The 15,575-nt window shown below is 37.9% G+C and overlaps 1 protein-coding gene across 1 annotated transcript in view; it reads left to right on the forward strand.

Moving 5' to 3' along the window:
• FRRS1 (ferric chelate reductase 1) overlaps positions 1-15,575 on the forward strand; it is a 52,136-nt gene continuing 36,561 nt past the window's right edge. Inside the window, exons 1-3 of the mRNA XM_070364185.1 lie at positions 1-158; positions 12,978-13,173; positions 14,405-14,541. Coding sequence (XP_070220286.1) covers positions 12,978-13,173; positions 14,405-14,541 — 333 coding nt within the window. The 5' untranslated portion in view covers positions 1-158. The remainder of the gene's footprint in view (positions 159-12,977; positions 13,174-14,404; positions 14,542-15,575) is intronic.

Below are 15,575 nucleotides of genomic sequence, written 5' to 3' on the forward strand. Positions count from 1 at the left end.
AGAGTCCTGAGACTAGTGCCGGTCTTGCAAATCCTGTTTTGCTGCTTAGTTTGGGAAACTCTCTTCTTATGGGTAAGCTGGCTCCACCCAGCTGCTGAGAAAGAGATACGAGTTGTTAACAAAACCGGAAGTTGGATAGGCTGCCTTTGCTTCTCAAGGTAAGTGTCTCCTGTTTTCTTTCTGCCAGAGCTTTTTGCAAGGCGCTTAAGAATTAATTCCAGCTCAGTGACTGTACTGAGAGAGCAGTTGCTTGTGCTGACCGAGGCTGTCGGATAGGCAGGATGGATGTCTTATTAACGAACTGTGTTCTGGAGCTTGTGAGCTTGTGTTGAGCTAATGAGTGTTCACTAGCGAGTTAGGTTAATAATATGTTCCATGACTTTGACTACAGAGCTTTAATCCCATGAGACATGTTTGGGATCATGAAAAGCACTGACTTTATTCATGCATCAGTGTTTTGCCCTTAATTTTTAGCAATGGAAGCTCCCTTTTTACTTAACCTAATGGCATCCTTTATTTGATTTTTAAAGTGTCTTTTAATTTAGCAATCTTAGCTCCCCCACCCCCAGCTCTGGTGTGCCTTTAGAATTTTAGAGAGGCTCTGGGGTGACTAGGTGTTACCTCTGCCTTTAATTTTTTTTTAATATCTTGTCGTGCTGTCCTAGGGGTAAAGGGGGGAGTTTTCAGTTTGTAAATGTATTATCAGAAATAATTCTTTATAAAGCTAAACTTTTACTTCAGATATTTTCTTCTTTCTCTGAATTAGAGAAAAGGTGGGAGAAAGCTTTGAATGTTTACTTGGATAGTGCAGAGGTGGGAGGCTAAAACTTGATCTGTTGATTTACTGAAGACAATGAGCTTGACTTTTTGAAGGACTTTTTTTTTTATTTTTTATTAAGGGGAAGAGTTCTACTAAGTCTTTTAATAAGCCAATATGTTGATTCTTTTTGCTGACCGTACCTTCTGTTTCACACCTGTCCGCTTAGGTAATGTCAGATTCTCTGGAAATCACACTGTTGCATTGCGTTGAATGCTGTTTTCAAGGTTGTCTGCTTAGTCATTGTGAAAGGAAATCAGGGAGTAGGATGCCTTTGCTTCCTTAAGACAAGTCAATCAGTTGTGGCAAAAAAAAAAAAATGCATTAACGTTTTTTATTAGCAAAAAACTACAGCTTATGGAGCCTCCCAGAAGAGACAAGTTATTAAAAGTTGGTGGAATTAGGCAGTATTCCAAGGAAGAAAGGATTTTATGGAAGATCTGGTTTGTGGTAGACACTGTGCTAAATGTTTCACAGATGTTATTATATTTAATCTTCACCAAGGCCCATGATGTTGGTATCATAGTCTAACAAAATAAGAAATTTTGCCCAGTGAGATTAAATAATTTGCCTAAGGTCAGTCACTAAGGAGGTGCCTGCTGGATTCAAACCTAGGTCTATGCGATTTCAGAGTCCTTACTACACACTGTCTCATAGGACAGAGTGGTTGATAGCATTTTAAATGGACCTTGAAAGAGGCGTGGAGGTTTTATGAAAACAAAACAAACAAAAAACAGTAAAAGTAATATAGAATATTTGAAAATTGAAAAAAAATTCTAAACATCTTACAGTTTATTTAATGTTTCTTTACAGTCTTCACATATGCATGTTTGTAGTCTATTTTAAAATTACAAAGCACTGCATGCTTAAAAAAATATACACAATTTAAAAAGGATTAAAAAGAAGTCCACTCCTCTTCCCATATTGAAAACACTTTCCTAGGGGGTAACCGCTATTGAGACTGGTTAAACGATGGTGTTTTTTCTTTTGTATGTAACTTAAGTATCCTTTTGTAGTATGTTTTTCATTCATCACTATGGCATGAGCATGTCTCCACCCAAGTGCATGTAGATTCATGTCTTAGGATTTTGTGAAAAAAGTTTATATTTGCAAAGCATTTAAAAGAATTCCTGCCTCCTAGAAAGCAGTCAGTAATTATTAGCTGTTATTCCTGTAATTATTTACTCTATTTCATTCTTTTAAATGGATACACAGTATTTTATTTTATATTTTATTAAAGTATAGTTGATTTACAATGATATGTTAATTTAAGTGTACAGGAAAGTGATTCAGTTATATTTATACACATATATATGTTTATATGTATCTATTCTTTTTCCTTATAGGTTATTACAAAAAATTGAGTATAGTTCTCTATGCTATATAGATATCCTTGTTGATTACTTAAGTTATACATAGTCGTAGGTACACATTATTTTAGAGTTTGGGGATAGCATAGAATAAGGGGCATCCCAGGTGACTCAGTGGTAAAGAATTCACCTGCCAATGCAGGAGACACAGAAGACACAGTTTCAATCCCTGGGTTGGGAAGATTCCCTGGAGAAGGAAATGGCAACCCACTCCAGTATTCTTGCCTGGGAAATCCTGTAGACAGAGGATGGGCCACAGTCCATGGGGTGGCAAATAGTTGGACATGACTGAGAGACCGAGCATGAGCATGCATAGCATAGAATATTTTTGTAAACACCTAAATTGTCTTAAATTTTTGTTATTACAAATAATCCTTGCATAACTGTGTGGACTTTTCTTTTTTAAAAATTGAAGTATAGTTGGCCTACAATATTATATTAGTTTCAAGTATACAACAGAGTAATTAGAATTTATATAAACTATACTCCATACAAAGTTTTAAAAAAAATATTGACTGTATTTCCTGTGCTGTTTGTTGTGTGGGGTTTTTTTGGTAGGATAAATTCCTAGAAGTGAAATTCCTCAAAGGTTAAACATATTCTAGTTCAGTAGGAGATTGTTACATTTCCTCCAAAACTATTGCAGTGATGTACACTCTTCACTGTATGAGAGCACTTACTTCTCCACATCCTTGCTTATATTGGATATTACTAGTCTTTTGCATTTTACATGAAATGATAGGCAACTTACTTTTTTTTTTTTTTTAACAGTGTTCAGATATTTTTGTATTTTTTTTTTTTTTTTTCCATTTAATGTATTTCTGTTTTTACATGGGTAGGAATTGGATGTGTAGCATAATGGAGGTCCCAGTTAGAAGACAGAACAAGTGTAGAAAGAAAGTGAAGTACTTGCTCCAGAATGGTACATTGTTGCTGGAGCATGGATTGGGTTAAATACACATTAAATGCATAGTGCTTTTGTCCTTAATTGAATAAGTCCTGAGAAGCTGTAGAAGGTTTTTGGAGAGAGGAGTGATGTAATGAGAATTGTGCCTTGGGGAAATGATCTTGTGGTGTTTTGTAGGACAGATTAGAATGGAGATGCAAAAACAAGGAGGCAATGGAAAGGATTTCACTAATCTGGGTGACAGGTAATGAAAGCTTTATGCTTGAAGGTGTTGTTGGAATGGAAAGCAGCAGACAGATATAATAGAATGAAAGGTAGAAGAGAGAAGCTGAAGGGATAAGTAGGCGAATGGAAGAGCAGAGGTGGAATCTGCTGAGCTTGTTTGGAAATTGGGGTCTCAAAGAGTGCTTGGAGTCAGATCTTGAGAATTTGGGGTTTCAAATCTGTTGACTAGAAATGTTTATAGGCCATCATCAAAATAGGAAAGTCAGATGCAAAAGCTAGTTTGGAGGAAAAAATAATGAATTTCATTTCAGAAAAAAATGAGCTTATGGTCATCCAAACAGAAATCTATAGATACTAGGAAATCTGAGTTGAAGCATTATGGAAATGTGGGATGGGGGCAATTGAAAGATTTGGGAATTATTCAGGGGTAATAACTGAGGCTATGGAAGGGATAGCCTGTAGAGAAATGCAGGGGTCAAGGGAAAAAGTCTTGGGGTGGATATCTTCCCAAGTGGCTTAGTGGTAAAGAATCTGCGTGCCAATGCAGGAACTACAGAGGACGTGGGTTCAATCCCTGGGTCAGGAAGATCCCCTGGAGAAGGAAATGGCAACCACTCCAGTATTTTTGCCTGAAAAATTCTAGGGACAGAGGAGCCTGGTGGGCTACAGTCCATGGGGTCGCAAAGAGTCGGACACGACTGAGCAGTCACACACTGTGTGTCCAATGACGATGACATCTTCATGTAAGAGAAAAAGCCTTCTGATGATGCTGTGATTAGGGGAATCAGAATTAGACTGGAGAGCTTCCGGTTCTTTTTCTTCAGTGGTTTTCCTTTGCCTTTTCTTTTACTTAAACTCTAAATTCTTTTTGACCATTTTAGGTTGTCATCACACCTGACAAATCTCAAATTGACTGTTAATGTGTCATTTTTTAAAATGCTCTTTGTTTTTTAGAACCTTTACTGAAAATGTCATAACTCCAATTGTTAATTTTAAAAAATTGTTTTTCTCTGTACTTCCTGCTGTGAAAATGGAGTCTGAAACATTTTTATCTGGGGAATTGGAAATACTTGACCTGGTTTTCAATTTCTCTAAAATTTGAGATTCAGTTATCAAAGTCAGTTTAACTCTTGATATGGAAGCTTTCTATGAAGGTGAAGTTAAATTACTAGCAAGAAGGGGAACACATTTTCTGAAATATTTCAAAAGGCTTGAACAAATTAAATGCAGATGAAAGAAACACATGGAAATCTCAATTGTTTAACCACAATGGTGTTCATCAGAAACTTAGCACATAATGGCAATATGGAAAGTGACTAGTGATAATAAATGATGACAATTATCATTTATTGATGGTGTTTTTAAGCATTAAACTAGTTGTTTTTATATCCATTGTTTCAGGGGCTTTTGTTTTATGAGAGACATCTCTACATTGCTTCTTAGACTCATATAGTAGACCCAACATTCTGAATAAAGTAGGCTAATTTCGATTTCTCATTTGTCATAATATGCCCCCACTCACATTGTTTGTTGTGAAATTTGGATTCTCACTGCACCTTCCAGATCCTCTCTCTCCAAGGAGGGAGCAAAGATTTGAAGTGAAGAGAATGCAAATGTTGGAGTTAGATTTGGATTCTAATCTTAAAAGTGTACAGGATTTTGTGTACATTTCCTGGTCTCAGTTTCTTCATCTCTAAACTGATGCTTGTTGTAAGGATTATATTAGATGTAGTCTCTACTAGTTTATCACCAAATATATGTTTCTTTGTCTTCTTTTTCACACTATGTCCCCTTTCTTCCCCCCTCTATAGTAAAACTAATCCTTTCCTTTCTTATTGCTATAGAAATTTCATTGCTTTCTGTGTATCTCTTGCGCTTAGTCTTATCTGATTTTGTCAGTCTCCTTATCCTTCTCTGGTTCTACCTACTTTTCTAAAACTCTTCATGCCTAGCTCTGCCACTGTAAGGTGAACACCTATGGGTATCTTTAACCCCGGTCCCTCTAGCTTTTGGTCATAGGCTTAACAGTTTTGCCCTAGCTCCTAGATGAAATCCTGAAATTACACATACTGTGTCCCAAAATTAATTTATCATTCACCTTGGAATTTCAATTTCATTTTTTAATGGAAGCATTATTAAAAAATGGTGCTTCTGTTTCTAGGCTAAAACATAAACAAAAACATGTTTAACTTATAAGCAAATTGAAAAATTTTATACTTATAACAAAGTAAAAGAAAATGATGCCATTGTAATTTTAATTAGTAAAATAAAAGCAATTTTGAATAAAAAGTAGTTATTAATTTTAAACATTATGGAATGTGCTTGATGGAAATTCTGAAAGGAGCATTCAAGTGCTTTAGGGATTGCAATGTCTTTATATTATGGTTACGATGAAATAAATATTCATATTTTATGCCAGAGAAGTGAAAGTGAAAATGTTAGTCACTCAGTCATGTCTAACTCTTTGTGACCCTATGGACAGTAGCCTGCCAGGCCCCTCTGTCCATGGAATTCTCCAGGCAAGAATACTGGAGTGAGTTGCCAGACAAGGAACATTTAAACATAAACTTTTTCTCTGCCCCTTTTGGCCACCTATCTCACCTCTAGTGTGCACTGTGCATTTGTATTATGGGTTAACCAGACAAATACCTCCTCAACAATAAAGATTGATTTTTCTTCTGGCACCAGTCATGCTACTCTTTTAAAGATAACATTCCTTTCTCAATCCAGTCAGGAGTTGATTACCCAAGGTTGATTACCTTGTACATGCAGACATCTTTAGTGAACTCAGACGATGAAGAATTCACCTGCAATGCAGGAGACCCAGGTTTGACCCCTGGGTTGGGAAAATCACCTGGAGAAGGGAATGGCTATCCACTCCAGTATTGCCTGGAGAATTCCATGGACAGAGGAGCCTGGTGGGCTATGGTCCATGGGGTCGCAAAGACACAACTGAGTGACTAACACTTTCACTTTTGTGTATGAAGCCAGTATATTATTTCTCCTAAAGACAGCGATTGATGTAAAACAAACTGGTCAGATGACCTGGGGAAATACTGGGTTGCACCTGATGAAAGTCTTTAGCTTAAATACTCACTGATGTCCTTATTTATGTTACTAGCTATATTATTTGTATTCTGCCTATTTTACATGATTATTGTTTTTTGCACTACCAAATGTGTCACTGACCTCAGGTAAATTCAGTGATGATTAGGAAACCTGAAATGATTGACCAACTATGTAGTACTATAAGCTCAACGATTATAACTAGTAGTGGGAAGAAGCAATGAAAAGGAACCATTTCTTGGACCATAACAGACTAGTAAGACAGGTGGTCTGGAGACTTTTGGCTACTGTTAACTGGGCTTAGTTCAGTAATAGCACATTGAGAGCCTATCAGTGAAATCTTTGCTGATCTGGGAATGAGCCTTCCTACTACTGGGGGGCAAATTTGTCACAAAATGCTTACTAAACCCTGGTTGAAGTTAAGATAGAAAGGGAAGGGATTGTAAAGAATGTTGCTCAACCTCGGAATCAAGTCATCAGCTGCTTCAGTCGCTGACCCATGGTATACCCTGAAAGAAGTTCACAGTGAAGATCAGCAGGAGGCACTCTGTGCTCTGGGGAAACTGGCAGGACAGGCCTGCAGACAGATTTTTCTAGGGGAGAATTTTATGAACCCAGTTTCTTTCATCTTCCCATACTTAGAGGAACACTAAAACCATTCACTAAGATATCTCCTCCTTGAGAAAAACAGTACATTTTACCAAGATGTGTACTTGATTGCACATACCCTCCTCTCTAAAAATCATGTAATACTGATCTCTCCCTTTACCTCTTTGGAACAGTTTTCAGATATCTAAGGAAAGCTAATTTACTAGCCATATTTATAGTTTTTGTTCAGGTTTACAAATGATATAATACAGAATCAGACTTTTTTTTCCATTGAATAAGTCCATCTCTATCTCCAAAATCCTCCTTGTGGCTTGGCTTATATACTTATATACTCTTCTATAGTTCTGAGAACTCTCCTTTTTTTTTTTTTTTTTAACTGAAATCCCTGATCCTCCTAAATTAGAACTTTCAAGACTGAACTTTAATGGTCTGGTCTTTATGTGCCGTGAAATAATGTTTTCAAATTGCAGGTTAGAGTCATTGGTAGATTATGAAATAACAATTCAGTTGGATGTAACCAGGGCTTCCCTGGTGGCTCAGTGGTAAAGAGCCTGCCTGCCAATGAGGAAACATGGATTCAATCCCTGGGTCAGGAAGATCCTCTGGAGAAAGAAATGGCAACCCACTCCAATATTCTTGCCTGGGAAATCTCATGGGCAGAGGAGCATGCAGGGCTATAGTCCATGGGGTTGCAAAAGAGTCGGACATGACTTAATGACTAAACAACAACAACAACAACAAGGATGTAACAGGACAAAAAAAAGGAAGGAATAGAAAATATATGAGTTTATCATGTGTGATACAAGTAAATGATGGCTCTTGAAATGTTTGTAAGGTCATAAAGATATTAACCTTGGGTGTGGTAAAAATATTAAAAATACCCACAAGATATAGCAAAAAATATATTTCCCCAAATTTTATATTTTTTATAGTAAACTCTTCTGGTTCGGTTTTTACTTTTTTGTGACTTTTCATAATTGAGAAAACCTTTTTACTTCACACCTATGCTTTAATTAAGACTCTCAGTGCCTGCACTTATTTCCTATTTGATGTGGAGTAGGTGTTACTGGCGACTTCCCACAGTTTTTTGTGTCTGGGTTAACTTTTGAACTCCTTTGATGCTTTCATTGAAAATAAATGACTGGTAATAAAAGCTAGAGCTTTAATGAAATATAACTAGGCTTGATTAGTTATTTGCTAGCTTACTCATCTCACATGGTTTTCAAAGACGTGCTTTCCTCCGTATTTATTTTTCTCACATGTTCTTAGAGTAACACAATTAAAAGATGTTTAATGACTGCTTTATTTAAAAGTATCCTTAATTAACACATAATAATTCTTCTTACATGTATTTTCAATTGATTTCTTCTCATTTTACCTGAATTTTACTTTGTTGTAATAAATATGTTGTCTTGATTAATCTCTGTAGTTCACAGTCACAATAATAATAATTACATATTCATCAGGTACAAGAGCTTAGTATTTAAATAATAAAGTTTATTTTCACGTGAGACGTATGTAGAGTGTGGTAAGTGTTAGCCGCTCTTTGCAACCCCATGAACTGTAGCCTGCTGGGCTCCTCTGTTCATGGAATTCTCCAGGCAGAAATGCTAGAGTGGGTAGCCAGTCCCTTCTCCAGGGGATCTTCCCGACCCAGGGATCAAACCCAGGTTTCCTGCACTCTAGACAGATTCTTTACTGCTGAGCCAACTGAGAAGCCCAGAGTATGTAAAGGCAGTCATTATACCTTTTTACTAAGTACCTGTCTTCCAGGCAAGAAAGAAAACTGTGTAAATCTCATCAGGTTTGGTAATTTTTCAGTTAGAGAATCAGGATAATCTCTCTTTTAAAGGAAGAGGTCTGTCGTCCTGGGATGACAAAATCCAAGCTCTGGTATCTTTTCTTTTGTTCTCTATATCATACTCATGGTAGAATGTGAATATTAAAAACCTGCAAAAATCATACAAAATTGGTGGGAGTTTTTCCAGTGCTTGAAGGGTGGTCTTGTAATATAATAGCTCATTATCCGCCTTCCACACTTTTAGCTTAAATGTTTCCATGTATAACTCTTTATTCTCTTTCATAACTATGCAGTCTTGTTAGCGTAGATTGGTTAATGAATTAACATTATTTTTAAAAAGTTGTTACTTAAATCATTAATTGGAAAATTGTCATCGCCCATTGGAATGAAAATAGACTTTACCTTGAATGGTCAGTATCTGACCAAGGACAAAGAAATTGCTGTTTTCTATTTCTCTGTCTGACCTTGTTATATTTTCCTAATGAATGACAGTAGTGAATGGTGTCTTAGTCACTTCCCTTTCTCATCTTGTACAGTGAGCTCTGATAATTCCCAGTATGCTTTTCCACTTTGCTTTCCTAAAATTGTAATGTTAGGATTGGACCTGGATTTATTCCAGTTCACTTATTGTGTTTTGCAAATGAAGAAACTGGAACAGAGATTAAATGAACTGATTGATGTTACTCAGCTACTAAATGCACGTGTGCTGTTGCTCAGTCATGTCTGACTCTTTGCGACCCCAGGGACTGTAGCCTGCCAGACTCCTCTGTCCATGGAATTTTCCAGGCAAGAATACTGGAGTGGGTTGCCATTTCCTCTTCCAGGAGATCTTCTCCACCAAGGGATCAAACCTGAGTCTCTTGGGTCTCCTGCACTGACAGGTGGATTCATAGCAGAGACTAAAAAATCTTGTTTCCACTTTCATCTGACACAAAATCAGTGACAAATAAATATTAGTTAAATCAAACTAACTATTCACTATAGTGAATATATTCACAATATTCACTGTATTCACAAACTTTTCATTGTACTATTCTTTAGGTGAGGCACATTTGTGCATTTAATTTTCATAATAACTTGGCCAAGATCACATGGTTAATATAATGACCTTGATCCTCTCCAGGAAATCTTGTATGGCCTTAAAAGCTGGTCTGTCCTAAAAAAGGATCTGGAAGCCATGTTTGAACATAAAATTTTTCTACTGCTCTAGCAGTTGTTTTCTTAAATATTGTTTCCTATAGTAATTAACTATTTTCAGAGTTACTGCAGAAGATGACCGTAGCCATGAAATTAACAGACTCTTGCTCCTTGGAAGGAAAGCTATGACCAACCTAGAGAGCATATTAAAAAGCAGAGACATTACTTTGCCAAAAAAGGTCCGTCTAGTCAAAGCTGTGGTTTTTCCAGTAGTCATGTATGGATGTGAGAGTTGGACCATAAAGAAAGCTGAGTGCCAAAGAATTGATGCTTTTGAACTGTGGTGTTGGAGAAGACTCTTGAGCATCCCTTGGACTGCAAGGAGATCAAACCAGTCAATTCTAAAGGAAATCAATCCTGAATATTCATTGGAAGGCCTGACGCTAAAGCTGAAACTCCAATACTTTGGCTACCTGATATGAAAAACTGACTCATAAGAAAAGACCCTGATGCTGGGAAAGATTGAAGACAGGAGGAGAAGGGGATGAGAGAAGATGAGGTGGCTCGATGGCATCACTGACTTGATGGACATCAAGTTTGAACTTGATGTCCATCCGAACATGTGAGTTTGAACAAGCTCTGGGAGTTGGTGATGGACAGAAAAGCCTGGTGTGCTGCAGTCCATGGGGTCGCAGAGTCGAACATGACTGAGCGACTGAACTGAACTGATTTTCAGAGTTATGCTTTTCCTCTGAGTCTACAGAGAAATCTTTGCTGTTGTTGTTTAGGTGCTAAGTCGTGTCTGACTCTTTGCAACCCCATGGACTGCAGCGCTTCAGGCTTCTCTGTCCTTCATTATCTCCCAGAGTTTGCTCAAATTCATATCCATTGAGTCAGTGATGCTACCTAACCATCTCATACTTTGCTGTCCCCTTCCCCTTTTGGCTTCAATCCTTCCCAGCGTCAGTGTCTTTTCCAGTGAGTCAGCTTGTCACTTCAGGTGGCCAAAGTATTGGAGCTTCAGCATCAGTCCTTCCAATGAATATTCAGGGATGATTTTCTTTAAGATTGACTGGGTTGCTCTCCTTGTGGTCCAAGAAGCTCTCAAGTGTCTTCTCCAGTGCCACAATTCCAAAGCGTAGATTCTTCAGCACTCAGGCTTCTTTATGGTCCAGCTCTCACATCTGTGCATGCCTATGGGAAAAACCATAGCTTTGTCTATTTGGACCTTTGTGGGCAAAGTGGTGTCTCTGCTTTTTAATATGCGGTCTAGGTATATGCTTCTCTTATGATACAGAATTTTTCAGAAGCTTTTGATTGGTTCATTTGTCCTTTTAGCTTATCTTCAAGTGAGAATAATTCTATCTAGCTTCAATGTGTGTAAAGGATAGGGGTATAGAATTGGTTGCCAGGCTACCTAGTTGGTTACCACTGGTGTAACATGTAGGGCCAGTTAAAGAGTGTAGCTCCACCACAATTTCTTGTGTCTAGTAGGAATTTCTGTAGCTTAGCTCTGGTCCAGTGTGTGGTTATAATTTACATGATTATAAAAGGATAATTTGTTCTAGTGATTGTAAGGGTGCTTTTATTTTATGACCAAAGTTACAGTATAGAAAGCTCCCATTTCTATGGAGAATGCACTGCCTCTTGAGCTCTTTTCATCTGTAGCCTGTCTACTCTGTGAACTTTGCTGCCCTATAACATTTCCTACCCATTTACCTCTGCTGTGCTGTGCTGTGCTTAGTCACTGAGTCATGTCTGACTCATTGGGATCCCATGGACTGCAGTCTGCCAGGCTCCTTTGTCCATGGGGATTCTGCAAGTAAGAATACTAGAGTGGGTTGCCATGCCCTCCTCTAGGGGATTTTCCCAATCCAGGGATTGACGCAGGACTCCCACATTACAGGCGGTTTCTTTTACTGACTGAGCCATCCAGGGAAGCCTAAGAATACTGGAGTGGGTAGCCTATCCCTTCTCCAGAGGATCTTCCTGACCCAGGAATCGAACAGGGTCTCCTGCATTGCAGGTGGATTCTTTACCAGCTGGGCTACCAGAGAAGCCCGCCTGTCTACCTCTAGTCTTATTAAATACTGTGATTTGCAGGTTCTGAATATATGCACAAAGTGACTGGTTGATGTGGACTAGACAAGGGTGGGACTAGTTTTCTGTTAAGCAGGTGGTAAGAGGCAGATAAATTGGATGAGAAAAGAAAATTTCGTTGGCTAAGGATTCAGAAGTACCTGGACTATTGTTTAGTTGCTAAGCTGTTTACTGCTCTTTTGCGACCCCATGGACTGTAGCCTGCCAGGCTCCTCTGTCCGTGGAATTTCCAAGGCAAGAATACTGGAGTGGGTTGCCATTTCCTTCTCCAGGAGATCTTCCCAACCCAGGGATTAGACCTGAGTCTCCTGCATTGGCAGGTGGATTCTTTCCCACTGAGTCACCAGGGAAGCCCATTTGAGCGATAGGTAATGGAAATACTGTCTCTTACAATTGTTGTTATCCTCAGTTTTCAGTGCTACAAATAAAACTGTCATTATGAGTAGCTTAATGGGAAGCTAGGAGAATTCATATCAAAGATTTATTCAGATTATGATATTTAAATTCAGAAGAAACAGTTCTTATTTGTTTAAATTTTCTAGTATGAAATGGAGCAAAACCTTTTGCTTTTACTGGATTATTTTATTATTTCCCGATCATGCTAACGAAAGCTTAACATTATCTTCCTTTTCAGACTTTTGGTTGCAGCTATTGTAGATTTTATTTAAATAGTTTTGAAAGGAGAGTTTTCGTTTCCTTATTTTTCAGGTAAGAAAGGAGGCTTAAGTGATTTACCTAAAGTTTCACAGTTAGTAATAAGAAAAGCTGAGATTCAAATCCAGGTCAAGCTTCATACATCACATTCTTTATATTATATACTTTTGAGAATGTGGTTAAATGATTATTGAAAGCAAATAGTTGTCTAGAACTTACTGTCCTGTGATATGAAAGCTCTTATATTTTAGTTACCTTTGAAAATAGTGTACTTTTAATCTTCTTTTTAAGATGACAGCTCCTGGATTTACCGTCAGTGCCTTCATCCTTCTGTTGCATGTTAGTTTTGTGGCTAATTATCCCAGTGGAAAAGTAACAAAGTCATGCGGTGGAATGATTCCTGAGCATGGTCATACCCCACAGTCTCATCCCGCTCACAACATTTCAGTGAGTCAGAAGACATTCAGGCCAGGAGATCGAATCAAAGGTATTGTGCTGCTATTAACAGTTTGCATTTTTCATTTTGCTTTTTTTTACTATACACTGAATCTTTATTACTGTTGGATTGATATAGTTTCATTTAATTTGTTCATCTGTTTCATAAGATACCATAATCTTACACTTCTCATTTTTGTGTTTAACTACTACTGAGGACTATATTATGTAAGCAGTATATTTACCATCCATTCAGACCGGGTTTTTTTTTTTTTGACCACACTATGAAACTTGCAGGGTCTTAGTTCCCCAACCAGCAATTGAACCCAGCCCTGCAGTGAAAGTGCTAGATGCTAACCACTGGACCTCTGGGGAATTCTGCAGAATAGGTTTTAAAATATTTTTGTCATTATTTAATATCTCTTCATTAACAGTACTATTTACTCAGTAGAAGAGGAAAATAACGCTGAAACTCCAGTACTTTGGCCACCTCATGCGAAGAGTTGACTCATTGGAAAAGACTCTGATGCTGGGAGGGATTGGGGGCAGGAGGAGAAGGGGATGACAGAGGATGAGATAGCTGGATGGCATCACTGACTCGACAGACATGAGTCTCAGTGAACTCCAGGAGTTGGTGATGGACAGCGAGGCCTGGCGTGCTGCGATTCATGGGGTCGCAAAGAGTTGGACACAACTGAGCGACTGATCTGATCTGATCTGATTAAACCCTTATCCTACTTAATATTGTATAGTTTCATATGTTTCCCTAATTCTTCTGGCACAAAGTAGGCTGAAACTTAAGGATGTATCTATAAGAGCATTTTACAAACTCCATTTTCTGCAATATTAGAAATGCAAAATATTAATAGATATTTTCTAACAAAAAGAGTTTATGGAAAAAATAAATTTAGAACACTTTATGGGTTACATGGATTCTATTTCTTAGAGCTTTATAGGATATAGTAGGTTGTTAAAACCCTGAGGGATCTGCAGTCAAGACACAAGTGTACTTTAAACCAGCATTTTTCAAGCTACTTTGGCCCCGTGAACCACACTCTGACCATAACCAACCTTTTCTTCCCTGTGGAATAGCTATTACACCTCATGGAATAATGTCCTGTGGAACATGGTTTAGAATTTCTTTGACTATGAGATGATTTCTACTGTTTTCTCTCCTAGAGTAGTTTTGTATATGTACACCTGATTTTGTGACATGTTTCCTCTAACAGTCTTTTTGGGGGATGTTGCTAAACTCCTAACTTACCTTTTTATTTGTTTCTCAGTTACTTTGTCAGGGCCACCATTTAAAGGCTTTCTCTTAGAAGCGCGTGACGCTGAGAATTTGAGTGGCCCTCCTGTTGGCTCCTTCACACTGATTGACAGTCATGTGTCACAGCTTCTGACCTGTGAAGACGTACAGGTTTGTGTTTAGTTTGAAACTGATTTCTATCAGTTTCCATGGGTCTTTTCACTGGAGTGGTGTTTGCAAGATAAACGATGACATTACCTATGTATTGCAGACATCTGAATAGAGTCACAATGAGCAAAGTTTCCACTTAATTTTTCTACTGGCAATATATTTTTATACATCAATATCCTAGAAAAGGTAGGCTCATAGTTTTGTTTATAGCTTTTGCTATTTTATCAAAATATTGTTTCTTACTGTACTGAATTTTGAAGGATGTTGATATTGAAGATAGAGTTCTAGAGTGAAACAGAGGTCTGGCTTTTGTAATTAATTAATTAATTAAATGAACATTTACTATACCAGGAACTTTCCTGCAAGGGATATGGTGATGAACAAGATTTGTTATTTGATGAGTTCAGAGCCTTACACATAAGCAAAGCATATGGACATATGCTATGTGACACATAAGCAGAACATATGGATATAGGACAGACACATTAGTAGAATAGTATGATGACTCAGATTAGAACCATACACAGGGTGGGTGAGAAGCATGGCAGAAGTGCCACACTGACTGTAGGGAATTGAGTGAGTGCATTTCAGAAGAGCTTATCTAAGCTAGACCTCAAAGGATGAGTATCCAGATAAATGAAAGTGGGAAATAAGATTGTTCAAGGGAAAGGAATTACTAGAAGATAATGCTACATATTTAGAGGCAGGAATTTTTCTTTTGGTGAATATTCTGCATTCTATTTGTATATATTAATAGAAAACCAGAAGCTTACAGTATAAATGAAATAATGCTTCTGCTGCTGCTTAGTCGCTTCAGTCATGTCCTACTCTGTGCAACCCTATGGGCTGCAGCCTGCCAGGCTCCTCTGTCCATGGGATTCTCTAGGCATGAGCACTGGAGTGGGTTGCCATGTCCTCCTTCAGGGAATCTTCCCGATCCAGAGATTGAACCCAGGTCTCCTGTATTGCAGGCAGATTCTTTACCACTAAGCCACCAGAAAAGCCCCAAATAAATGAAATAACCAGCAGACTCT

The sequence above is a fragment of the Bos mutus genome, chromosome 3, assembly GCF_027580195.1.
Source record: "Bos mutus isolate GX-2022 chromosome 3, NWIPB_WYAK_1.1, whole genome shotgun sequence".
NCBI classification, from domain to species: Eukaryota; Metazoa; Chordata; class Mammalia; order Artiodactyla; family Bovidae; genus Bos; species Bos mutus.